This window comes from Erithacus rubecula, assembly GCF_903797595.1.
Source record: "Erithacus rubecula genome assembly, chromosome: 2".
NCBI lineage: Eukaryota > Metazoa > Chordata > Aves > Passeriformes > Muscicapidae > Erithacus > Erithacus rubecula.
In genome coordinates, this window is record NC_136685.1 from 95518786 (window position 1) to 95545216 (window position 26431).

General features: G+C 42.1%; 1 protein-coding gene across 7 annotated transcripts; it reads left to right on the forward strand.

Annotated features, from left to right (window-relative positions):
* Window positions 1-3151: 3151 nt before the first annotated feature.
* Window positions 3152-24774, forward strand: STON1 (stonin 1). 7 transcript variants are annotated; one of them, XM_079329600.1, is made up of 5 exons: window positions 3588-3837; window positions 12739-14715; window positions 18150-18289; window positions 18374-18447; window positions 18610-19692. In XM_079329600.1, the coding sequence occupies exons 1-5, from the start codon at window positions 3798-3800 to the stop codon at window positions 18674-18676; spliced, it is 2298 nt and encodes a 765-aa protein (XP_079185726.1). In that variant the 5' UTR covers window positions 3588-3797; the 3' UTR covers window positions 18677-19692. The 7 variants fall into 7 exon arrangements, with proteins under 7 accessions (XP_079185728.1, XP_079185726.1, XP_079185729.1 ...); XM_079329602.1 differs by lacking the exons at window positions 3588-3837; window positions 18150-18289; window positions 18374-18447; window positions 18610-19692 and adding exons at window positions 3152-3287; window positions 21231-21436; window positions 21812-24774; XM_079329605.1 differs by lacking the exon at window positions 18150-18289 and having other exon boundaries at window positions 3593-3837.
* Window positions 24775-26431: the final 1657 nt, after the last annotated feature.

Sequence of the window (26431 nt, forward strand, 5' to 3'; positions counted from 1 at the left end):
GATTTGTCCTGTGTAAAGTTAAACCCACAAAGCTTAAGAGTCCAGGTGATTTCCAGTTATTTGAGGCACTAGGGGTTCTTCCATGAATTGGCATCTAGTCAATGGTGGTGTGTAGCTTCCTGCAGGCTCTGTCTGTTAATTCCTTTGCTTCTGAAATGAGTGTTGCATCACCTTACATCACCCTTTCTGCCCCAGAGCCTTCATCCTTGCCTGCTCTCCCTTAAACCTTCAAGTTTCTTTTGGATTTAAAAGTCTGCAGTTTGTGCTTGAATAGTAAATGCAGAATATTGTATCCAAGAAAGATTATTTCAGTGAAGTTATGAGCTTGAAAGATTGAGCTGAGAATTTCAGGGCAGTTTCATTAACTGCAGCCTTTGGCACAGGGAACAGCTGTAATCCTGGAATTGGTGCTGCACCTCTTCTGTGCCTTATATTTGGTGACTTTCAAATTGTCAGTAGCATGTGCAGGGTTGGACAGAAAATCTGAACCTGGAGAGGGGATAATCAACTTGACCAAAAGTTTCTTTTGAAGTTTCTTTGGAAAGTCTGGTTTATTTTTAATCCAAACAAGCAGGCAAGGACAAGTTTCTCTTAGGCTACTGATCTAGCCTATGAGATCAGGAACATTTGAAGCCAACAAGGACTCAATTTCTCACAAAAAGGACATTAATACGCTAAATTTCTATAACTAATTTATATGTAATAAATATGAGTCATTCAAATAATGAGTATACTGAGCTTGTAAGTTTTTAATAGCAGTTGTACTCAGAGGAAGATGGATTCATTTAATGTGAGGAAAATTTGATTTTTCAAAGCAAAATCTTAGTTAAGATCAATTTTTCAGAACTTTCTTGCTAAAATAAAAGCAAAGCAGTAGAGGAAAGAGTTAAAATAAGTCTAGAAACAAGTGTTTTTCTGTCTCCACTTACAAATATTTGGTTCTAGCCAGATATGAACTGGCAGGTTTCACTTTTGATAAAATAGTCATAGACAGTAAACATTTTATAAACAGTCAATATACTGCAAATCATGTTAAGATCAATTTAAATATAGTCAGCAATGTAAACTGAATTTGTTAGTGTTGTAAAATGTTGAATGAGTTTTATAACTGCCTCTAGCAACATATAATACTGTATCTTTATGTGAAATGCTCTTCAAATTGTATTTACAGTAGAAATAACTTTTAATTGTTCTAATTTTTCTGCATATACTGTTCAACAAAGTAAAATTATATTAAGGAATTTTACATCTTAGTATCAGGTTTTTTTTTTTTCTCTGATGCTTGAGTTTATATTGCACTGAATTATTTTGGAAGAGAAAATGAAAACAGAATTTACTGGAGAAGAATAATCTTGTCCTGAAAATATAAGCACTTGTTTCAGCAAAGGAAAATCTGATCTATTTTTCAAGGAGATATGAGAAATTAATACCCTTCCCACTCAAAAACCATTGGGAAGAGCTAATGTGGAAGCTAAACAGGAAAAAAAACTTTCATTGAATGTTGTGAAGGAGTACATGAGAGTTTGAAGGACTCATTTTGGAGTATATAGAAAAATATTAGAAATTATTTCAAGTTTCTTGGCATTTTGGCAAAACAGGAGCTATTGATCCACTTATTCCCTCTGCTGAGGGACTGAGTGTGTCTGGGAAAAGGCAGAAAACTGTATTGTTTATGGAAGATACAATTTTTAATAGAAGTACAGTTTTGACACCAGGCCTGGATTTCAAGGGCAGAAGACTTGCAGGGATGGAATTCCCAAGGGAAGAGGCAGTTCTGGCACTTCCAGGGCTGCCATGCTGGGATGAGGGAGGCAGGTGGAGAGGAGAATGTAACAATTCACTGGCTTGCAAGTTACTGGTTAAACTATGGTGAAAAAATTCCATGCTGAATTTGGCACTGGATTTTTTTAAAAATCAAGGCAACAAACACAGAACTTTTAAAAACATGAATGGTCAGTGTTCATCCCAGTGCCTTTTGCAAAATGGTGTTAAGCAACAGAAGATTTTATTTGTAAGGAAAAGTGTACTCAACACTTCTATTGCAAATGCAGACAGAGCCTGAATAGTACTTGACATGCATTAAATGGAGGTGGGATTGCTTCTTTTTCACAGAAAACAAGAAAACTTTTCAGAGGAGATTACTGGGAAGTTTCAGGCACTGGAAAGCAGTGGAGCTGAAATTGATGTATGATACTTGACAAAGGATTTTGGATGGATGACACAAGCAGCTGGAGCTGGCTGCTCTAAGTGGGCTGTCCCTGCTACCTGAAAGCCTTTCAGAGGGGCACTTTGGGTGCCTGCAATCCCTGGCAGCTCTGCTCCCTGTTCCTGGGAATGCTCTGGAGGATTTTATGGGTGTTTCCCCTCTTCATGCTCCACACTCTGTCTGTGTGTTCTGGCCTTTCTGGAGCAGTCTGTGCACTGGGTCACCCCTGGTGGGTGCGTGCAGAGTGGAAGGGACAAGAACTTTCTGTCACTTTAAGGTAACACAGCTGTACAATCCTGCAGTTATTCTGGTATTTCCTGTGATAATTGATAAAAGATTCATCATAAAAGTATTGGGCTTTGTATAAACCAGAATACTTAAGTCTGAAATGAAGCATGACGCTAAAGAAAGGAAAATATATGATTAAGTAATTCTGTTTTAAATTCGCCTGTTATGAATATTATGTTTTCTAAATAAGTTGTATCTACTGACAGCTTGCAAAGCAAGGCTTTCACACAGCCCAACAGATTCTGCAAAACCAGGTTCCCTGCCTTTGTGTAATCAATTGCAGCCTATCCCTAAGACCAGACTGCCTGACTTCTGCCATTTCCTTATCTACCCAGACCAGATGGGTATCTCTGGGACTTGACAAATTGTCTGGAGACTCACCAGCGATCCCACCGACCACCACTGCTTACCTGGCAAAATTATGACAACAAAAAACAATTACTGATGACTACAAGGAAACCATGCTATAAAAGGGAGCTGCAAACCAAAGTTCAGCGGAGCATGGAGTGGCCTGTGCCCCCTCTGCCTCCGGATGGGAGGCGGATCGGCGGTACCCGGGGATGGCCGCGCTGCCGCTCCCGGCGATGCTCCCGCGGGATGCGCCGGGCGGAGCCTGTGCTGGCCGCCGCCCCCGGCCCGGCCCGACAGGCGGGCCCTGCGGCACCGGAGCGGCACCGGACCCGCTCTGCCCCGGGGGCGACTCCGTCCGAAGTGGAATTTTCCCGGGAGTTGAGGCGCAACCACGAAGTTCTGGCTTGAAACGGGCCGGTGGATGGGGCTCTTTTGTTTTGGTGTAAGAACGTGATACATTTAACAAAAATATTTGGCTCCTTTTTCTTCATTTCCTTCTCCTCTCCTCTCCTCACCTCTCCTCTCCTCTTTTTTTCCAGTAAAGTGGGATAAATGGGATGGTTTTGCCCGGGGCTTTGGATCGCGGCGGAAATCGGGAAGGTTTGTGTGCCGGGCATCCTGCGGGATTCCCGTTCCCATGACTTTTGCCTTGTTAGGGAGGAGGCTGGGGCGAGCGAGGAGTGTTTTTATTCAATTCTTGAAGTGAATTGAATTCCTGGAGCCTTTCTCATGTTTCCTAGCGGTTCGGCTGGTGATGTTAAAGTATGCACGTAGGGTCGCGGTGTTTGAAAGCGCTGCTGCAGGAATCTCTCCCGTAAATCCAGCGGGGCTTTGGGAAAACACACGGAGCGGATGCAGGGGATGTGCTGCGCAGGACTGGGATGTTCAAACTGCGCTGATCATATGTCCCCCTAGTGCAGATCCCGGGGATGCACTTTCGAGGATAGTGTAAATGAAAAAAAAAGCAGAAAACATCCCCTTTCTGGCTTTAGGTAAGTGCTCACCGAAGCGGGGCTTTGCAGTAAGGTTGTTTTTTAATGTGTAGCTTTTCTGATGCTTGCGGCAAACAAGTGGGCTGAGAAAACTGCCGACTAAGCTTTTTTACTAACCCAAGTGAAAGTCTCACAATTCTACACTTCCCCAGTGTTTTTTAATGTGAGATGGAGAAACTCTGACTGATTTCTCTGCAAACAGGACTTAGGTTTTTTTGGGGGAGAGTGGTAATGACTGACCGAGGAGGAGGGAACAGAAGTTTTGGAGCCTGAGGCTTTTAAACACGAACTATTCATTTTGGTGTTAACTCTCTCTGCCCTGGCTGGGGACCGAGACTCTTCTGTAGCTGTGAAAGAAGAAAAAGCAGCAGCTGGAGACAACACTTTGTGTCGCCTGATTTGTGCAACGGGAGAAAATGCTGTGAGGAGAGACGAGCTGTCCTCTTGCCCGTGTGTAATAGGAGTAATTTATGTAACAGGGAGATTGTTTTACCTGGTTGGAGTTGTAAATCACACCCCTGGGAAGTCCTGCCCCAAGGCAGTACAAGGTCCTTGCTTCATGCTCGGCTTTGGTTGTTCTCCTTCTCCCTCATGAATATGTAGTAAGTTTTATTTTGCATCACTTCAAAAGTTATTGGGGTTTGCAAATTTAAGGGCCCAGCTTGTTGATGGTCTCTGAATAGTGAGTTAATGTGGGTTTGTAAATTAATCTGTGTGTGGACATCAACATGAAAACAGAGATGCACTATCCTGGGCAGTATTTGACTTTGTAAACAATATCCCTCTAGTCCACCACTCCTTTTCTTCTGTTTTTGATTGGTATAAATATAAGCTGTCACCTTTTGCTTCAGAAAAGCAGCCTGCCCATATGTCTGTCTTAAAAGACTTTTGGAGAGCAACCCAAATGAGGCTTTTTTTAGTGTCTCTGTCATGAATTACACTTTCTGACATGACTGTCATCAGTTGCTATTAAAAATACTTGTATCCAAATGAGCAAGGATTTCATTGGCACATTTCCTTAGTGCTAGTGTTCCTGTAAGGCCTTAAATCATGGAAAAGGGGAGCATCCCCCAGCTGGGGTGAGAGCTGTTCTGTCAGAAAATGTTCCTGACAGCTGTCAGACAGGACTTTTCATGTTTAAAAGACCTCTGCAAATCTTATGTCATGGGTTATACTCCAGGGAGGTATAGCCATGTGTTTGTTGGGCACTAAAGCATGAGGCAGTTTTAAGGGCAGATATAAAATCTGACTCAGAACTAAAACTAAGTTTTAAAAAGGGGACTATTATGCTGTTCAGTGCTTTTCCTAAATACAGTATTTCTGTTAGCTTCCCTACCTTTTATTACTCACTCTGAGATTAGTGGCAAGAGTTTTGAAGTGTTCTTCTGTACTGTGTATTCTTTGTGGCATTTCATCCCTCCATTCCCTTGGACACTGCAAACACTAGCAGAGGACCAGACTTAAACTTCTTTCTGACAACAGCCAGCTCAATATTTTGATATGTGATCTGTGTGCCAAAGTAGTCAGGCTTTTTTTTTTTTTTTTTTAATCCAGAGAGCTGCTTAATCCTAAAAAAAAAAAAAAAAAGGCTGTTGCTATTATAGAAGTGGGACAGCCACCCATGACTGCATTTTTGCTGCTTCTTAGTCCATTATAAATCTCTGTCTCTGCCCAGGGGGAGAGGTTTGGGATGTTAAAGTACTTGCCAGAGCCCTGTGCAGAGCTGCTGTGGCCAGAGCACTTCTGTGGGATGTGCGTGCATTCCTAATAATAACATGTTTCCTAAACACAGTTAAAAATTGCTTCAGTAGATGCAGTAACATTCCACTTACTTAGTGACCTGCAGAAGTGCTGCAAATAAAAACAGATTTATTTTCCTGTCTCTTCTAGGCCAGCTCTGCATGGTAAAATGTCAGCTGGTGTCAATAAGCAGTTTAACAGTTTACATGAATCCCTGCTGTCCCTGGGCTCTCTGAAATCAGAGTAAAAGCTCTGCCATCACTGTGGAGATGCTGAAGAGGAGTGTGGTTCAGAGGATGAAGCAGGACTAGCCCAGGGAAATGAGTGGGAGGTGTGTTGTACACAACACAGTGAAGTGAATTAAATACTATTTACCTGTCTTGTCTGTGCAGGTAATGGGAAGGAAATAATTGTAACAGAACAGATCAAAAGCCAACCTCCAGCTAAAAAACTTTTAAGGGTCACAGGTTTGCAGTGAGCACTTTCTAACATTAGAAAAACAAAGAAGTTTTCACAATACACTGCTATTTGTAACTTTGTTTTGCTTTGAGAAGATGCAATCATGTCTTGCATCACACCTTGCAGTCATGTCTTGCACACAAGTGATGTGTCTGAAAAGGCACTGTGAGATCCAGGAAGGAAGAGGATAAAAACAGTGAGTAGTTAATATTGATTTCATCAGGCTTTTTGTTATTTCTTCTAGGAAAAAAAAGATGACTCTTCTTTATGTACCAGAATATGCAGTTTGTGGTGTGATGTTATTTCATCTTCCTGAAACAAAATAGTTGCATGCTGAAAAAATCTTACAGCACTCCTTAGGTGAGAGAGGTGGACTGTGGGCTAAGAGGACTTCTGCTGCTTTTCTCAGCTTCAGGTCTGCATTCAGTATCTTTTACTGATGGCACATAAATGGGATCTCTGTTTTAGTTTCCTTTTAAAAATTTTGTTAGAATTATTATTTTTAGTTTGTTCCACTTAGTTTATGTTGTCTCATTCTGAAAGTTATGTTCCTGATAACAAGCTCTGCAAAAAAATCCTTGAGAGGAGTGGAGGTGCAGATCCCATGGGGCTGGGCAGCTGTGATTTATAAAAATCCCTCAATCTCCTGAGGAAATACCTTTGGTTTGTCTCCCTAAAATCATGCAGACACTTCCAGTAAAATGTCTCTGGCCTTTTCTGCCTTGATTCCTATTCCCCACTAAGAAAACAGTGCAGGACAAAGCTGGTGTGACTCACAGTGGTGATGTGACTGCTGAGAGGGGTGAGGCAGGGGTGGGAATCACTCTGTGCATGGGAAGAGTGGCTGCAGCTGATGGTGTTACACACACGAGCAGTCATGCATGGTGTTCTGTTGTCTTTTCAAGGCAGCTTTGGAATGATTCCACATCTGAGTGTTAGGGAAGGACTCCCAGAATGGATCTGCACATGAAAAGGAGTTATTTTGCAGTGCACAACAGCTGAGGTTTGAGTGATTATCCGTGGCAATTTTCACATACAGTGGAAGATCCTCACCTTCCAACCTCCTCCAATTGTCAGCAGGAAGAGCTTTTCCTTTGGGGAGGATCCCACTCAGTCACAGCTGAGCAGGCTTGAGTGGTTAACAGAGATGTGATCTGGCTGCTTTTCTTTCATTTTCCATTTGGGAGCTTCCCAGGGGTTGTCCCTCTGCTGTGAATCTCATGTCAGCTCACAGCCTTTCAGAGGTGTGACCCTGGGAGACAGAGGAGCTGGAGTTTCCTCAGGCCTCCCTACTGCAGTGCCTGTAGGATCCCTCCTGGCTGGATTTGGGATGTGCAGGGACCAGCAGTGCTGTCACCATCCATCCCTGACCTCCTGGTGGGACAACACCCCAAACAACACCCCAAACCCTGTGACATCATCCTTACTAGAGAGCATTCCAGCCTCTGCCCAACCCTTTTCCTTATCAAGGAAAGTAAGTGTTGTCTCTGCTTGGGAATTGTGATGGGCTGTGTTGATACCCTTAAAAATGTCAATTTTTCAAGCTTGTGCCTTCAAATACCAGCCCTGATTTGTAACTCTGCCTGTGACTGGGAGGTGCACGCTGTCAAAAGCTGAAAGCTTTAATTCCTCCAGCTCTGGGGGCCAAGAGTAAGGAATTCCAAATTAAACAGATTAGCTGCAAGCTCTGAACTTCTCCCAGCTGTGCCTATGCCCCAGAGAGCGAGCAGTGTAAATAAAAGGTCACATTGCACTTTGAAGTCAGTGTATTTTTGACTATTACACCAGTTCCTTATTTTTCTAAAATGAGTAATGCAGTGGGAGGCTTAATCCATATCCCAAATACAAGGAAATGCCAAGAAATGCCCATTTCCCATCAGCTATGGCTTTTGCTTGCATTTATTTCAGAAGTATAGACTGGATAATTTTTCTTTTTTTGTGTATCTAAGATAGAAAATACAAAGTTAAATAGAAGTGCAGCCATATGTAGTATCAAAGTAAAATTTGAGGCAAATCATCATAAATCAAGCAGTATTTTATGTAGAAGTTGTCTTCAAGATTTTTTTTTTTTTTTTTGCAGAGTTTAGTAATAACCAAAACAGTGACACAAAGAATATGGCTGTAAAACACAGAGATAAATCTGCCATGTTTTCCTTGGATATCACAAGGGCTTAGAAACATTTAGGGAGTTTTATATCCCATATGTGCTTTATTGCTTAAACTGCAGAGGATTTTAACTTCCCTGCGAGACTGTTGCACTCTGTGGCAAAAAGCTTGAATAATTGTATGGGTGTTTGTAAAAAGAATATCAACAACTCATGGTGTGCTTATGGTAACAGCTTCACCACAGCATGCACAGGATGCAGAGCTTTGCATTAAATTTTGTATGCAGTAGACAACCTTGCTCCTGGAAATAAAATTGATGTGTAGCAGTGTATGGGGTCCATAGTTTTTCTGGAAGGGTGGAAATAAAATGACCAGGCTCTGTCCACAAACAGAGCAGCTCATGTGAAGAGCTCAGCTTATTTGGAAGGGATTATTTAACTCTTTTGTCACACTGTGTGTAGATAAATCTGGGGTTTTTTTTTGAGCTTGGAGCAAGTAATGAGGCTGGTGTTTACCCAGTAAAACCTCACTGCACAAATGGCACACATAAGGTACCTGCTTAGGTTTTACAAAAAAAATTTGTTTAGAGGATTTGTAGCTAAACAGTTCTGGAGCTGCAGTGGCCCCTGGAGCTAGAGAGGCAATAAGGAATGTATTTATAAAATTATGCTTTTCTGTGTGTTGGGAGTGTGAGTACTGTCTATTAAACACTGCATTCACTTGCTTTATGCTTTGCAGAAGGGAGGGGCTTCCCTGAGGCTCCTCATTAGCTGACCCCAGGCTCCTCCAGTATTTTAAAAAAAGACCTCTGTATTTGAACAGAAGGGGACATGCCTGAGGGCTTTAATTGGTGCCAAATTTTAGGGAAGACCCCTGAGTGAGCTGTCAGGGGTCCAGTGCTGCTGCTGTGAGGGAGGTGACACAAAGGTGCTGTCAGCCTGGTGGGGACATTGCTGATGACACAGCAGCATCCTCAGCTCACTGAGCACCCAGGTGCATCTGCACTGAAAGTGCCAAAGCCAATACCTGGAGTTACACCTCAGAGTGAGCAGGGAGTTATTATTATTAGTGCTCAGTGTAGGAAGAGGTAGGAACATCCCCAGCAAGGCAGGAAAGTTGAGCTGTATTTTTGCTGCAGGTTTGATCTGGGATTCCTGAAGCAACAAAAGACCCAGTGATAACTGCAGCCTATGAAATCTCTCAATAATAGGATGGGATTTCTCTTCCTTCCATCCTCAAGGCATTAAAATGAAGAAATTAAGCTGCAACAACTGCTCATTAAATGCTGAGGGACTGTGTTGATCTGATAAATGGGAAGATTGTTTTCAGGCAGAAGAGGATGAATTGAAATCAGTTGCAGCTTTTGGGTTCACTGGAATTAATGCACCTAACTGTTATTTCAGCCAGCTTTTTCATTGGCAGTTTCAGTATTCTAAAAATGTATTTCCTGCCTCATATCTGAACAAGATACCACACGTGCTTGTAATTTAAATGTCACAGGCCACATAACATGTGTGATCAATGGTATCTTGTATCATTTTCCTTTTACCCAAAGCATTTGGGTTACATTTATGTGGGTCCCATGGGGAACCTTTGCTTTTTGGAGGCAAAACACATCCATCCTGAAGCCTGAATTTTATTTTGATTTCAACGAAGAATGTCCCAGTTCATGGAAGGAATTTGGAGCATGGTTTAGGACAAAACAGAAATTGAAAGCATTACTTTATTGCATTGTGCAGATGTAAAATAATCAGAGAACAAGTGATGTAAAGCAGCATAAGACAGATTTTTTTTTAAAATGCTGGATGAGGGTGCTGTCCTTAACATACAAGAGAGTGCATTTCCTTTTATTAGCATTACATTATCCAATCATTTGGGCTTTTTTCCTCCATTCCAAGTAGTAATTTTTGGGGATCTGTGAGCAACAGTAGGAGAACTGCTGAAACTATTTCAACACTTTTTGCATGTGTGTTTTTGTTATCATCAGCATCTTTTTTTCTTTTAAAAAACTCCCACATAACTGCAACAGCAACAAGAGGTGGAAGCTGTAGCCTCTGACAGGTACAGCCAGGGTATTGTGACTGCAGAGGAAAGTGGTTTTTTCCACTTTTTCTTCCACCTGGGTAAGTGGTTTTCTTCATTGACACTTACTGACTAAAGTTAAATGTTTGGCAGGTGGAGTTCAAACATCTTTTTGTTTTGCAATGGGGGAAAAAAAAACCAACCCTGCCAAATAATCTGCAACATTGCATTTTAAAAAGTGAATAGGAACAGACATTGGGGGAAAAAAAAACCCCAAACATCTGGGAATAATAAAGGACTCTGAAAATCTCCATCTGTAGCAAGAAAGGGAAGCAGTTTGCACATGTGTTCTTCATTGTAAGCACCCGGTTTTATGATTTCTTTTCCATTGGTGCATCTCAGTGTTGTGTGATTTGCCCCTTGAGCGTGGCTGTGGTCACACTGGAGGCTGTGGCAGCATCCCCAGAGCCCCTCTGCAGAGAAAGGCTTCTCTCCCATCCACAGCGTGTTTTTTTTCTCTCTCTGGCCATCCCTTATCTCTTGGAAATGCCAGAGGAGTTTTTAATGGCAGCCTTTGAAGCTGTTTCTTTGTGTTTTGTCTACCAGGCTGCCCCAGTGTCCCGGCTGTTCCAGGAAAAAGCCACGCCCTGAGTTAGCATCACATTAGCTGCTCTTAACAAATGAAGCTTTGAAAAAAGGGCTGAAAACTTTGAAATTTCATCTCTAGAAATAATTAACGCTGAAAGAGCCGTGGTGGTGACCAGAGGGAGAGAAGGAGAAGGGAGGAAAAAAAAATGATGACCAAGTCAGAGACCAAATAGCTGTGATTGTTCTTTCCAGTGCTGCACTTTATGATGAAGTGATTGTGTGGGTGAAGGACACACTGGTAGTTGTGTGTGTCCGAGCTATGATAGTAATTTGTACTTGTTTGCTCCTTTTCTCTCTCTCTCTTTCTGTAAGTGGCTATTAGAGTGCTTATAAAATAACTAGCATAGTGCAAATATTTTTCTGAACAAAAAGGTCGAGAGTTCAAAAACTAATGAAGGACCAGAGTCCTCCTCTATTGAAAGCTCTCCACTGCTCAGCCTCAGAGTGAGCAGACTGTGCCACAGTTTATGGCACTTTTTACTGGCTTCAGACTGCCCCAGAAATAATGGAGTAATGATGAAAATAAAGACTTGCAGCACAAGTTTCACTTGGCTCAACTGTAGCATGGCCAGAAGTGAACTGTTCTCTAAATGTTACAGATAAAAATGGCTTTTATGGTTATGTGATTCTGTAGTGCTGTGCAATTAAACAGCCTGGCTGTGGCTGTCTGAGCATGAAGGGCAACAGCTCTAAGTCATCATTAGCTGACCTTAATTAAGGGAGTAATGTACATGCAGGTGGTTGTCTGTATGAACTCTGCCTTCCTTGTGCTGTCAGGCAAACGTGAATGTGTTCTGACAGAACAAGAGTAAGTTTCTATCAAATGAGTGATGTTCATGTGTGCCCCCCTGGTGTTTCATTGTACTCCATCCCTCCTCAGGCACTGGCAATTTTTTGCTTGCTCCCTCAGCAGGCAGGAGCAGTAGGGAGGAAAAACTTGGGGGACAACATGCCCTGCAAAAGGATGTAACAAGCATTAAAATTTCTGCACACACTTTAGAACCACGAAGGCAAGATTAATGATTTACTGGTTGTAGTCCTGCTCTGAGGACATCCAGCTGAGCCCTTTACCAAAGACACTTTGTTTGATGAAGTGTAGTTTATTAATTGGTTTAAAGACCTGTCCTTTTTCCAGGCCACCAGCCAATTCAGTGCTTGGCAGATGTGAGTGCTGTTACTTGGCCTTGACTTGTGTTTCATCAGCATTTTGTCTGTGCTGGAGGCTTGCAGTCTACTCAGCAGCAATGTACTGCTCATCCTTAGGGCTAACTTCTTGTTTAAAAGTTTAATGCCTTTCCAGTGCTTCCTTACAACATGTCCAGTCTCCAAGAGCATAAGCCTGGGTTGAAGGAACTGATGTACAGAGATTTCTGCCCTGGTCTGGCAGGCATCCAGGTTTGTGCCCTGATGGCAGCAGCATGTGTACCTTTGCCATCAGCACTGAGTTGCTACAGCTTTTCATCAAAAAATAATCCCCTCTCTCCCTCCTGATTCTATTTTTGGAAACAGCTACACCATTCTTAGCAAAATGAAGGTTTTTTTGATGGGGAAAGGAGGGGAAACCTTACCCGGAGGTGATGCCCAGTATGGAAAATCTCTGTCTATATTCAAAATGATGCATAAGCTGTATAGTATTATGTTGTAATGTATATATAGTATATAATGAAGCTGAAAGTATTATTTAAGCAATCTTGTACTGCTGTGGGGCACTCTGCTCTCTCTGATTGAGATTCTCTGAACAGCTTGTAGAGCTTAGAACTCACTTCAGTCCCCAGCCTGGGAGAGCAGTGGGGGTTCATGGGCAGTTTGTCTGTTTCTGCACAGCTATCACAGATTATACATGCAAAAAAAATTACACTGAATTTGCAAATTTGAGCTTTGTGTGGTTTGAGTTTGATTTCAATCATGTTTGTTGTTTTTTCACAGATGGCTTGAGGGTGATGCATTGTGCAAGTACCTCAAGTTTCTCCTGCAAGATGTGTTCCCCAAATCCAGCAAACTGGGTCACCTTTGATGATGAGCCTCTCTTCCAGTCACCTCAGAAACTGGCTGACACTCAGAGTAGCTGCAAACCAAATGGCCTTAAGCTCAACCTGTCCAGTGTTCATGAGTCTTCAAGTAGGTCATCCTCTACAGGCAGCACTCCACTCTCATCTCCTGTGGTTGATTTCTACCTGAGTCCTGGACCCCCCAGCAACTCTCCACTTACTACACCTACCAGAGACTACCCAGGAAACCCCTGCATCCCAAAGTCTGGGATGCACATGCTTTATCCCATCCCTGAATGGCCATCAAATGTTAACCCTCCTCCATCCCCTGGGATTTGCTCGTCCTTGGCCTCGCAGACACTGAGCAGCCTTCCTTTGAACCCCTCCCCTAATGACCATCCAGGTAAGACTTTGGTCTCCAAATCAGCAGGTGAAGGAAGCCCTAACCCTCCAGGAAGCTGTGAGGAGCTGGCTGCAGGACACTTCCCGTACTTTCACAGTGACTGTGCTTTCTCCAGTCCTTTTTGGAAGGAAGGGTGCTCTCTCAGCATGTCACCAGCTAATGTTAGCATGCACAGGAAGGACAAAGTGCTTGACAGGAGTGGGAGTCATCCCAAAGACAAAGAAACATGTCATGATCAGAAAAGCCTTAACCAGGGCTCCTTCAGTTACATCTGTGAGAGGCTTGAACACCTGCAAGCTGACAGCTGTGAGGCTGTGGAAAACCCACCCATCTCCAGCACCAACGCCTGGCACAAGCTCTCCCTCAGCATCCCACACAGCCTTTTCAGGAGCCAGAAATCAGATGGGTGGCCATTCATGCTGAGGATTCCTGAGAAGAAGAACATGATGTCATCTCGGCAGTGGGGCCCTATTTACCTGAAGGTCCTGGCTGGAGGGGTGTTGCAGATGTATTATGAAAAGGGCCTGGAGAAACCTTTCAAGGAATTCCAGCTGCAGCCGCAGTGCAAGCTGTCCGAACCCAAACTGGAGAGCTACAACGTCTCAGGAAAAATCCACACTGTGAAGGTTGAGTGTGTGTCTTACGTGGAGAAGAGGAGGTATCACCCCAAAGCAGAGGTGATCCATGAGCCAGAGGTGGAGCAGATGTTAAAGCTGGGCACCACAGATTATAATGACTTCACTGATTTCCTCACGACGGTCGAGGAGGAGCTCATGAAACTTCCTACTGTGTCCAGACAAAAGAGGAATTATGAAGAGCAAGAAATGACTCTGGAAATAGTGGACAACTTTTGGGGGAAAGTCACTAAGGCAGAAGGAAAAATAGTAGAGAGTGCAGTCATCACACACATTTACTGCCTGTGTTTCGTGAACGGCGGTGCCGAGTGTTTCCTAACCCTGAACGACCTGCAACTCCAGAAGAGGGACGAGCGTTACTTTGACAAGGAGCAGGAGAAATGGATCAATATCCTCGACTGCCATTTCCATAGCTGTGTCCAAGCACAGGAGTTTGAGCAATCACGGGTTATTAAGTTTACACCCCCAGATGCCTGCAGGCTGGAACTGATGCGTTTCAGGACACGCTACAATGGGCAAGACCTTCCCTTTTCCATGAAGGCTGCAGTGGTGGTTCAGGGGGCATACATTGAACTTCAGGCTTTCATAAACATGTCTTCAGCTGCTCAGATCCTGACACGTTTACCCTCTGTGAAATACTGTGAAAATGTTATGATACGCTTTCCTGTTCCCACACAGTGGATCAAAGCACTTTGGACCATGAACCTCCAAAGGCAGAAGTCCCTAAAAGCAAAAATGAACAGGAGAGCGTGCCTTGGGGCTTTGCATGAGGTTGAATCCGATCCCGTAATCCAAGTCTCGGTTGGAACAGCAAAATATGAGAGTGCCTACAGGGCCGTGGTGTGGAAGATTGACAGGCTTCCAGATAAAAATTCAAGTAAATAATCTGTGCTATGGGCTTGGGTGTGTGGGTTTATGATTGTGCATCTCCATCAGCTGTTGTAGTTTGGGTTTTTATCTGTGGGATGTTGTTGGTAGAAGGTGGATTCCAGTTTTAGGGAAAAGTGAATACAGACCTATCAATTTCTTTAAACCATGTTTTCTTAATTAATTTGATAGAGGCAGATGTACTGTCAGTCATTTCAAGTGTGTGGTATCATGGAAGCAGAGCTGATCATTCTGAGTAAATCTCAAGTCTGTAGCAGTAAGGCTGAGGGAAGGGTTTATGCTTCCCATGTACCAGCTGGGCAATGGGAAGCAGAACTTGGTAAAATGATTTGTTCACCCAATATCACACAGCTAATACAAAAGTTGGTATTGTCACTGCTGGGTCTTGGCTTTCTAGCATCATTTAAGAAATGGTAGGTGTGATACAGAACTGGAAGGTGCTGAGTTTAGGTTTGCTGTAGGAAGGCAACAGTGCTTTTGCAAAGGCTGGTTTCTATTACCTCTTTCATGGGTTTGTGTATTGAGATTGTACGTTCATGGCAATAACTGCACTGACAAAAAATTTTATTCCCATTTCTTTTTGGGGGTAGTACCTCATTGAAAACTTGTAGCAGTAAAAGCAGCTTTTAATTGCACACATGGAAGTAGTTGATTTAATTTAAATGAGCGAATATGACTTTTTGGAGAAGAAAATATAAATATTTGGGTTTAAAATTCCATTTTTTAATCATGTTACCAGCACATTTCATAGCACTTTTCTAAAGGCATAAAAATTCTTGAGGAATACAATATCCTGCTGCAAGTTCTGTGGAGTGAAGGCATTTGATCCTTTGCTTGATCCTTTGCATTATGTGTACCTGGGGCTTTGGGGATCTGTGTAAGACAAGGGCACCTGTTCAAGCATTTCATGTAAAATATCTGAAAAATCTGTACTTCTAAAATGGGGGAAAGTGTATGTTACTCACATACATACAGACTAGGACAATCCCTATCCATAACATATGGATTGTTCTAGTCTTGTATTGTCCTGTCTGGGCTAACTGCCTCTTTAAAATGTTCAGAAAAGATTTTACCTTCTTAAATCCCAGCTTCAGGCATTCTACTGCTAAGCCAGGACTAATGGTGAAGGAAGAGCAATGACAGAGAGAGGGAAGTGGAGGGCATAGGCTGGGGAGACTGGAAAATGGGCAGGGAGGGCAGAGGAGTTGATGGAGAGATGTAGAATGAGAAGGCAGAAGAAGATTCTTCAGGTTTTCAAAATCCCTGTCCTGTGCTCCAGGTTTCAGAGATTTGCACTATGTTGCTATGACCCATGTGTTTTCCCAAGGCTTACAGGACTGTTTGGGTATCTTCCAGTATTCTTTGCTATTTAATGTAGGTTTCTGTAAAATCAAGTCGGCAGTTTTAAAGAAGATTATAAGTTTTCTGAATTCCCTGCAGTTCTTTCACCTGAAGATTTGATGCGCACAATTAACTTCAGGTTTAAGTTATTTGAAAGGAAGAACTGAGTATTTTTTGAGGCATTCCACAACTTTACATTATTTTCTACCAGTAACTTAAATGTCTGACATTTGAATAATTCCTCTAGCTGAGATCTGCAGAATCATTTGTCTCTGTGAAATGTTCGTGTGTTTGAAAAAAACCATTTTGGTAGTAATACTGCCCAGTCAAATTTTAAATCTCTATATCAAGTGCTCTGTACACAGTTAAGAGTTTAAAAATAGTTGTCTCAAGGCATGCCAAAAGTCTGGAGACAGTCAGACTAATAGAAATATGTAAACTTTCATAATGTGTTTACCGCAGGCGGAAAAATATGCTGAGGATTTTGCTTTCAAAAAGCTTTTGTCCAAGGCTTCTTAAAAAAAAAAAAAAAAAAAAAAAAAGGAAGGGAGAAGGAAAGGTTGCCTACAGTTATATTGTGGATCCATTTATAGACACTGAAATATGTTAATATCCACTGGATTCTACTGAAGTGTTTTCTTGGAAAAGTGCTGGCCAAGTGAAGTCAGTAAGAGCTGCAAGAAATACCAGACTTTTAAAAGCTGCCTGTGCCAATTTGGATATATAGATGTTGTGTTTGGAGTCAGAATTTTACCATTATTTTTTTTAAAAGAAAAAAAAGAAAGAAAAAATACAATAGGCTTTGAAGGGCTGATCCAGTGAAATTTCTGTGAATTTGGTGTATGTTGGTGAAATTGGAGCTTTGTGCAAGGAAATGCAGAACATGCTATGATTTTAGCACAGTGCTGGGGCCAGACAGTGGAGGAGCTGTGTCAGCTGCTTCCCAGGGAGTTCCCAGGGAGCAAGGGAGACACCAAACTGCAAAGCACTGTGCTTTAATCACTTGCTGTGTAAATTTGAGCTCTGTAATATTGCCTGCTAGTTCTTCCTCTAGCCTCCATCCTCGAGCCATTGTGTAGAGCTGAGCTCTTCAGCTGATTATTTCTTCTTTCATGCTGCACCATGGAGCCACTGAGGAAGCAGGGACTGAACAACACAGCAAATTGCAGCTTGAGGGTGGGTTGTAGCTGCTTTTCTTATTTTCTAAGCTGCCCAGGTGGAAACTCAAAGCCATGGCTTTGTCAGATGGGTTCCATCCCTGCCCAGCCAGCTCCTTCTGGCACTGGCACCTCTGTGAACTGGTGGTTGGTGGTGGCACTGTCCCACTCCTCTACTCCCCAAGCACTTCTCCCAGCAGTAAATGCAACCATTAGACAAAGCTGCAGGAGTTATTCACTTCTAACAGTCCTAATGTATGTAAATCTGTTCTTAGTAATTGCTTATGCTTTCATGTTCAAAGTAAGGGTTTTAGAACTGGACTTCTTTTGGAAAAAATAGAATTATTACATAACTAAGATAACCAGTACATTATTTTGGCTTTAATTGCTTTGCTCCATGAGCCTTTCTTAGATCAGGGTTGCACGAATGCCACTTACACAGGTGACAAAGGGCTGAACAGTGTTAGTAAGTGCAAAGTTAGGTTATAAATTGCTTTTGAAATGCTGTATGAATGCTAAGTGATATCTCAAAACCAGTTTCATAGTTTTACTGTTCTTTTGTTTGTTTTGGCTTTTTTGTTGGTATTCTTTGGAGACAGCAAGAATGGAATGCTTTTAGGAAACAAGAGCCAGATTTTCAAATTAGGGCAGGCTAAAATCTCCCAATTCACAGAAATCTTAACACCTAAACTGCAGGGTTTGTGTCTCATAAGTTAGATGGTAAAAGCTTAGTAATCTCCCCAGATTTTTCTGGTTGCCTCTCAGGAGTAGTTTGATTACATCAGTCTAGGTGGTCATGTCTTGATAGTGCCTGATGTGCCACATTTTGGATAGCTGGGCTTGAATGTCACCTTGAGTATATCAGGGCTCTGAATGTGTCACCTTAGCACACTGTGCCTGCTCCAACCCACTTGTCTTTCCACAGCACCACCTTTTCTGTCCTTCTGGCCAACACCTGGCCTTTTCAGCATTACAGTTTCCTTGCAAAAGGATCTTCTACACACAGACTCTCTTTCTTCTTCCAACTCCACAAGGCCTGGGAAGCAGTGGTTTCATGGAGCAGAGGTGACAAGAATTGCTCAGTTTTAGGTGAAAACTAGGGGGTTGTTTACAGTCTTCCAAAGTGCTGGTCAATTAGTCATCTGACAGCTGATGGGAAGAAGTTGCTCTACACTCCCAGCAGAGCCCAGCAGTGGCAGAAGAGCTTCTCCACAAGTGAAGGGGTGAGTACCTTCCTCTGATATTGGTGTTGGTACAAGAGACAGATGGGCTGGGGGAAGCCCTGTGTTATAGGAATAGGCAAAAAGGTCCAATGGAGGCTGTTCCAGAGGACCCAAGGCAGTATCCTTATCCAAATTCCAAACCTGTTTTCTTTGCCTTTGCAGGTTACCACCTAAGAAAAAGGAAGCACCCCAGAATTCACTGCATCCCAGCACCACCTCATGGCTGTAGGTCAGCTGGAATATAAACCCAGAGGTTTCTTTGGATGTTGCTGAGTCACAGCTGTGCCATGTCTAGCAGGGAAACCTTCAGCAACAGCCCAAGAGGTATGGCTCACCTATGCCTGGACTCAAGTGGACATCTATTATCCAACATTTACCATCTGCCCAGGAAAATTCCAAGCAGTGATTATTTCTGGATTCCTTTCTCAGAAGACAAAACAATTTGCTAGACAATTCCCATTGGTATTTTTTTCCTTCATAGACCTCCCCACTAAAAACCTCAGGAAGATTCTGAATTTGTTCCAAAAGCCCTTAGATCTCTGCTGGTTGCCTCCTACCACAAATTAACTACAAGCAACAAACCCTTTTTCCTCAGATCCTTGACTGACCACAGCCCCAGAGGCAGAGAGTGCCTTTTCCCTGGCCAGGACATGCCAAGCCACCCTGGTGCTGCAGTTCCTGCTGTCCTCCCCAGAATGCTTCCCTTGTGGCTGGCACAGTGCAGTCTGTGCAGCCCAGCCCAGCAAACAGCACAAAGAGCAGGGCAAGTAAGAGTGGCATCCTGGCACCACCATGGGAGAGGGGAGCAGGTGCTGGGAGCCAGAAGGAGCACAGTTCAGGTGGGATGGCATCCTGCAGTGTGGCTCTGAGCAGGATGTTCCTCATAGTGTCCTGTTGCTGGGATGATGGAGGATTCAAGGATGGAGAGGCCCACATCAACAGAGGCTCATTCCACCATGGCCAGGCAGTCTGGAAGAGGGACTGTGGACCAAGAGAGTGTTAGTGCAGGAGAAATGGGCTTGGACACAGCAAGAGGTGACCAACAGCAGGTCATGGACAAGGTTCACATCACAGAGGTGCAGAGATCTGCCTGTCCCTGGATGCATGAGTGATGAAACACAATCTCCTCCTCACACTTTTTCCATGCTTCAGTTTCATTCTCAAGATGCTGGCAGGTGGCTGTAATCCTTATTTCTGACTTTGTTCCTTCCTCTGTTTCCATAATAAAATTCTTAATGTTTCAGTACTACTTGTCTCTGTGTTTTGTGTTATTGTCCTGAGGCTTCAGGCACGTGCTGCATGCCCCTGGGCACTCCTTGCAAACTGGGGATCTTGTGTTCTAGTTTCTTTGAGGATGCTCTCCTGAGGTGTGCCCAGAGGTCTGTGTAATGTTACAGGGAAAACCTGCAGCACAGACTGGCACCCAGCACAAGGCTCCTAGGAGCAGTAGAGATGCACCTTTTTTATTTTTTTTTCTTCTTACAAAATGCCTGGAGCCTGTGGATGTGGAATATTAGCATGATTTTTCCCATGGGATGGATAAAGCTCAGTTTATGTTAACTCTATCTTCAGTATTTCCTCAATTCTGATACAAAATTGATTCCTGTCATTGAAGTAAGCCAGTGCATAAAGAATGGGACATTATTTCCTGAACTTCAAGATTCCACTCAATGTAATGGATGAAAACCAAATATACACTGCCAGGCTTGCCTTTGACAAAATACAGTCAATCCTTTCTCTTCTTCTTCTTTTTTTTTTTTTTTTTTTCCTGCCTGCAGCCAAAGCACAGTTTGTTGTCTGTGCTTATGATTAAAATCCTGGAGAGAAGGAGAAATGCAGAATTGCTACGTTTTGCCCTGAAGAGTTTGGAGAGGATTCATTTCATTATACTGAATTGTATTACCCTGATTTCACACACACAGTCTGCTGACTCCAGTTACTTTGGGAAGCAGGTTTTCACCTTGGTGCTCCTGTTTTTCAGAAGTGCTTGCCCTTATCATTGCCACACATAAGAAATGCTGAAGCAAGTGATCCTTAGGATCATCCCTAGGATGATTAAAGTAATTCAGAATATGCTCCACAAATCCTTAATGGCTGCTTTGTAACATCACAGTTGTTTTAGCAGTACTTTTTTTTTTTCTTTAAGAAATGGGCTATGTTCTTTTCCAAACTAGACAGGGACTCCAGGTAGCCTTTATCCTGGCAGGTGGGATGTATCTTGTTTGAGCAGCACTCTGAGCTGCACCTTTATCTTCCTGCCGTGGACACAGTGTAATAAATGATGGTACACAAGATAGCTGTAGTACTTGAAATAAGCACTGCAGTAAAATTTCTACAGCAGAGAGCTCTGGAAAGGGGGTTATTGGACACAGGGCAGCATCTCTGCCTTGGCTACACTGGGACCTTCCAGTTTTTATTTCTCTGTGAGAGTAATAAATTCAATTTTAAGGAAAAACTGAGATTTCATCAGATAGTTTGAATTTAGCCACAAAGCCCTACATTTGAAATATTCTCTCAATTAGAAGCTGAAAGGATCTGGTAAATCTTGTGTAAATTAATTTGTAAAATTGCAGTGACTGTGACAAGTGTGGTGAAGCAGACAGAAAATGAACAAGGGACCACCTTATGCCAAGTAGCAGAAGATTATAGATAGAATAATCTTGTATCATAACAACAGCTCTGTGTTTATAAAAGGTAAAGCTGTGCTCTCATGCTGACAGATGAACCTAAACAAAGAAAAGATAATTCTCTAATGTGAGGTGGTTTTCTTCTTCTTTTCCAAGGTCTGGATCATCCACACAGCCTGTCTTACAAACTGGAACTGGGATCAGACCAGGAGATACCATCTGACTGGTACCCATTTGCTACTGTCCAGTTTGTAGTTCATGATACCTGTGCTGCCTCAGGAACAGAAGTGAAGTCCCTGGGCATAGAGAGTGATCTGCAGCCCCAGAAGCACGTGGTTCAGAAAGCTTTTTACAATTGCCAGGTATTCTCAGGGCTGTGCTTTCCATGTTTTCCTCCTCTTCTGCCTCCCTGCTCCCCCATATAGTATTTGAAAAGAAAATGTGCTTTGTATTCTAAACGTATCTTGCACATACTTTTGATAATGACTTTGAGCAAAAGAACCATTAAATAATAATTCCTTGTCTGATCAAAGATGAAACTGAAAAACAGAACTGTGAATGCAGCTTCTTTTTCCCTCATTTGAGCTATTTTGGGAGTAGTGGTTTTGAAATCTGTTGGGTCTGGAAATATTTTGATTTTGTGTCAAAGCTTTTTTCCATGTCATTGCTACAGTTCACACTTTGGGTATCCAATTATTTGCTAATTCTACCTGCTGTTTTTTGTTTTCTACCTACAGGTTGAAATTGAAAAGAAGTGGATTAGGCTTGATGGAGAAGACCCAGATAAGGCTGGCAACTGCCTAATGCAATGAAAGAGGACAGGAGGCACCATCATAGGATATGAGTAGGAATCAATTTACATAGGAAATTCTATTGTTAGAAGCAGCGCAGTGACCTAGTTTAGGGTAAACACAGTCATTGACTTTTTTTTAGTGCTTAGGGGTTTGAGTCTGCAAATCAGTACTCGTTTGACTGGCCTGTGTTCAAGTAAACTTCCTGTTGTGGGAGTCCTGCTATGAGTAAGGTCTCCTTGTCAGTGGCAGGATGTGAGCACTTCATTGACTGACTCTAATGTATTATTTTCCTGTTGTGCGTCTGTCACTTGGGAATGATCTCATACTCTGTATTGAAACCTAAATGGCACTAATCAAAGGGTTCATGTCACTTGGACATACAATATTTGGTAATAAAAACTTTCAGAGTGCTTATGATCTATCAGCACCTGTGTAAGGTCCAGAAGGACCAATTACATTTTTTAGTGCAGTTTGAAAACTCAAGTTCCTAATGTTTTCACTCCCCTTGATGTATGTGAGCAGAACAAGTCCAAATAATATTCCCAGCCAGAGCCTTAATGAGTTGGAAATTGGGTGATTTCATTGGGAAAAAGAGTCCTCTGCAATAATACTCTTTATTGTTCTGTGGCTACAACAGTCTCCTCCTCAGCACTTTATAGGTTCATTCAATATAATCTCTTGGGAAAAAAACCATATGTCAGATGTGACTGAAGTTTCTGTGCCAGCATTAGACAGTTCCTTTTCATTGCTGTAGTGAGGTAAGGGCTGGATTCTCAGTGAGTGTAAATCAGTCCAGGCCCATTTAATCTGATGAGGCTTGGGGAATTCACACCAGAGGAGACTTCCCCCCACAAGCTGGAGAAAAGCCTGGCTGCTGCTGCTTGCTCTGTGTCTCCCTTAGGATGCAAGTTCCAGATGCTGGTATGGAAACAGCAGGAGCTGTGGCTTGGAGCAACTTTTAAGACGTGCATGAAAAGGGAGATGTTTTCATGCTCCTGGCTCTAAAGGCATTTTCCATGGGGAAATAATGCAGCAATGGACTGCCACAAGAGACATGAAGCTGTGATGCTTCAGGCAGCCTGAGCTACTAATCACTAATGTCAATGTGTTAACTGTGTTTCAACAAACAATTGGCCTTTAGGGAAAGATTCTAATACTTCCCTTCAGCCATTATCCCCTTTGCCATTTTCTGCAGGCTGTAATTCCAGGTCTGAAAAAATATGATAAATTAAAAAATGCTCAATTTTTTTTTTCCCCTGCAGTTTTCTTAACATTAGCCCTACTTCAAACTAAAATTAGTGGAGAACAAAAATACAGTAATGCACTGCCTCACTTTATATCTTTATATTTTGTACAGCTTGTAACTGTTTATATGAACACTGTGTAAAAAATACACATAAATGGTATTCCCCAAAAGTAGAAATATGTGGGATATACACAGAGAAAATTACCAGTCTGAGGAAACAGAAGACCATAATATGAACCTAGTTCATCACAATAAACTTTTCCCCCCATCCAGAAGCTGAGAATGAAATGGGTAATAGATTCTGTAGTAAGTCCTGTGGGCAGGTTTTTTTATGGCTATTGTATTGCCAAAGCCCCAAATAGACTATTACAGTATTTGGGCTTCTCTATATATCCCTTTTTATTAGCAGATTATATTGTTATAAATCTAGGCAAGCTTTGGACTACAGTAGAGATCCAAATATGTCTCAGCTGTTGCATTCCCCGTCTGTGCTTTGATTTGAGAAGCTATTAGCACCTGCAAGTCATGTTTGGTGTGTTTTATTCATATTTAATTTTGGTTTATATTCTGCTCAGCTGAGCTAAGGGGCACAGTGCTGCCACCAGGGCAAAGTGTTTGTACTCAGCAACATGGCAAGCTCTCAGTTTGCTCAATCCATGGCTGTACTACAGCTACAATATTTATTAACCTCTTTGCTCAGTGAGGTAAAGGAAGCAAAATATGCATTGCAATTACCTGCAGTTACCTTTATCTGAGGCTGACTTGTTTTGATTGGCATTAAACAGCTAATTCTGTAAACCTGTTAACAATGGTTGCTCTCCAAAGCCTGTCTCTCCCAGCTGGCCCCTATTTTTGTGTTTTAAGAAGGGGTAACCTTACTATCTCCATTCCATCTCTTGCCTTTTAGGATCTCCATTCACAGCTCTCATCTCCTGGGCATTGATTACCTGGTGGTGTTACAGGTCCTGCAGAAGCTGTGGCTGCTTTTCTGCTCTCAGGTGTCTGCTGTGTCTCAGGATGTGTTTAAGGAGCCTGTGTTGGCCCTTCAAGATACAAACTGTGGTTTGCAATGACTGGCTTAAATAGTGAATGACCACCATTCCTGCTAGAGAGTTGTATTAAGGTGTTCTGGTGCAAATGATAATTCAGACTTACTGAACTCAGTAACACAAAAAGGTCAAAGGCTTTATCTGTGTTGCAAACCCCTGGATTTTCATCTGAGGCTTGCAAGACTCATGATTAACTTTAATCAGAGTTAGATCAGGATAACAGGGATTTTTTTTCCACAGAAATACTGTCACACTGAAAGAAAGTTACTCTGTTTCATGGCTTTCAGTTTAAACTGGACAATTAATGCAGCCTAAGATTGAATAATTGCTCTGTTCAGTCTCAAGTTGATGCTTATATACCTTTATGTCAGATTATTTAGAAATAGTCTGCAGTTTAATGAAAGAAAATTTGGGTTGTCTGGCTTTTTTCCCTGCCATCAAATTCTAACTTCCTATTATATTGCAACATGCCAAACCAGAAATAACCAGGCTTCTCCTTTCTTCTGTGTTGTCTTGAACAACTGAACTTACTGAAAAAAATATTCTTAACTTTAAAATTAATTGCTAACATTTTCCATGAATCTTACAGCAGCTGATACTGAGTAAACATACGGGCTCTGAGTTCTTTAGAAATCCGGGTACAGGTAGTCTAATTGTAATTTTGGGAAGGGGAATGGAGATGAGGAGCAGTTGCTATAAGCTGTTGTGATGCATAAGCAGTGTCCAGCTAGCAGAAGGAATGGAGCTTTAAATAACCCATGAGGTATTGGCAGCATGTGAGGAGCCAGGTTTCACACGTGTCTGATCTCTGCTTCCTGCAGCGAGCGCCTGCAGTCACTGAAATGCTTCCAACTCTCTGGGTCACTTAAGATGCTGACATTTCACTAGCATTTACTTCAGGGCTGTGTTCAGATGTTATCTGTGTTTCCTTCACAAAGGACCAGCAGGGTTTGGGGGGATTTTATATTTAAAACAAATCAATGAGAACAACTATTTTTATAGTGTGTTTAAACAGCCTTACTTACAAAGCGTTGTATTTGCTGGAATGGACAAACTTTATCTTTATAAAGTTTATCTTTATCTTTGTATTCATCTTTCTCAGACTAATTGTATTACTCCAGGTAAATGGTACTTGATGTAATTTTAGATTCAAACACCCATTGGAGTCAGTGGAAGTCTTTTAACTGACAAAATGGGATCTGCATCAAAGTCTCTAAGAATAAAAGAGAGGCAGAAAAAAAGAAGAAGAAAGGAATAGTGCTAATGGTCTGTAGATTATTTTTTATGTCAGTAAGAAACCTGCAATGCCTGCTTGTTCCAACCAGAAGAGAGCACAAAGGAAAAGAGGAGTTACTGGATGCCACAGCTGAAGCTTTGCAGTGATTGGGAACAATGGTTCTGCTGCTCCTGGGTAGAAACTCTCCAGAAATGAGGATAATGATGCACTCCATTGAACTTGATACCAAGCCACTGCCATCCTTATGCTCCTTGCTTTGTTTTCCTCCACATTTTGTATCAACTGTCCAAAAGAATTTTACATCTGAGCACATTTCCACAAGTTGCTTTTGGTTGTGCTTATTTTACCTGGCAGACTTCTTTGCTGCAGTATTGGTGTCCATACTTCTATTTTGCATTTATTTGTCTTTTTGATACTTAACACAGTAACTAACTGCTGCAGTTAGTAGCTCTTAGCAATAACTTTGGTAACTCTGAAGCAGTGCTGTTACTCCTAATGGAAACTATAATTTTACTTGAGTCTTTTGTCAGTATAAGTACAAAGAGATCATGCTGATAATCTTGTAATAACATTTTGTAGATTGCATATTGATTAAAAAAATAAAGTTGTATTTCAAACTAGCAGTTTCTTGTGCCCTCACTAGAAATTTATCAAGCTAGTTTTGAATTTACTATAATTAACTAGTTGATCTTGATCATCAGGTATTGAAGCTCATTAGAAAGAACAGTTCTAATCTGTGAGTAGAGAGTATCTCTCAGATAAAGCTGGTTGCAGAAAGTTCAGTGATGTAATACAGTTCACTATGTTACATTTATCATAGAATGGTTTGGGGTAGGAGGGATCCTGAAGATTATCCAGTTCCAATCCCCCTGCCATGCTTAGGGATAATTTTCCCTAGACCAGGTTACGTGAAGTAGCAGCCAACCATGAACACTCCCAGGGATGGGGCATCCACAGCTTCTCTGGGCAACTGTGCCAGTGCCTCACCACCCTCACAGGAAATAATTTCTTCCTAAATCTAACCCAAACCT

Bases quoted from the DNA above. Each gene is read 5' to 3' on its own strand.
- STON1 (XM_079329600.1), top strand. From the start codon at position 3,798: ATGAAAAAAAAAGCAGAAAACATCCCCTTTCTGGCTTTAG. The intron at 14,716-18,149 runs GTAAATAATCTG...GTCTTTCCACAG, and splicing joins GCTTCCAGATAAAAATTCAA to CACCACCTTTTCTGTCCTTC. The intron at 18,290-18,373 runs GTGACAAGAATT...GTCATCTGACAG, and splicing joins AGTGGTTTCATGGAGCAGAG to CTGATGGGAAGAAGTTGCTC.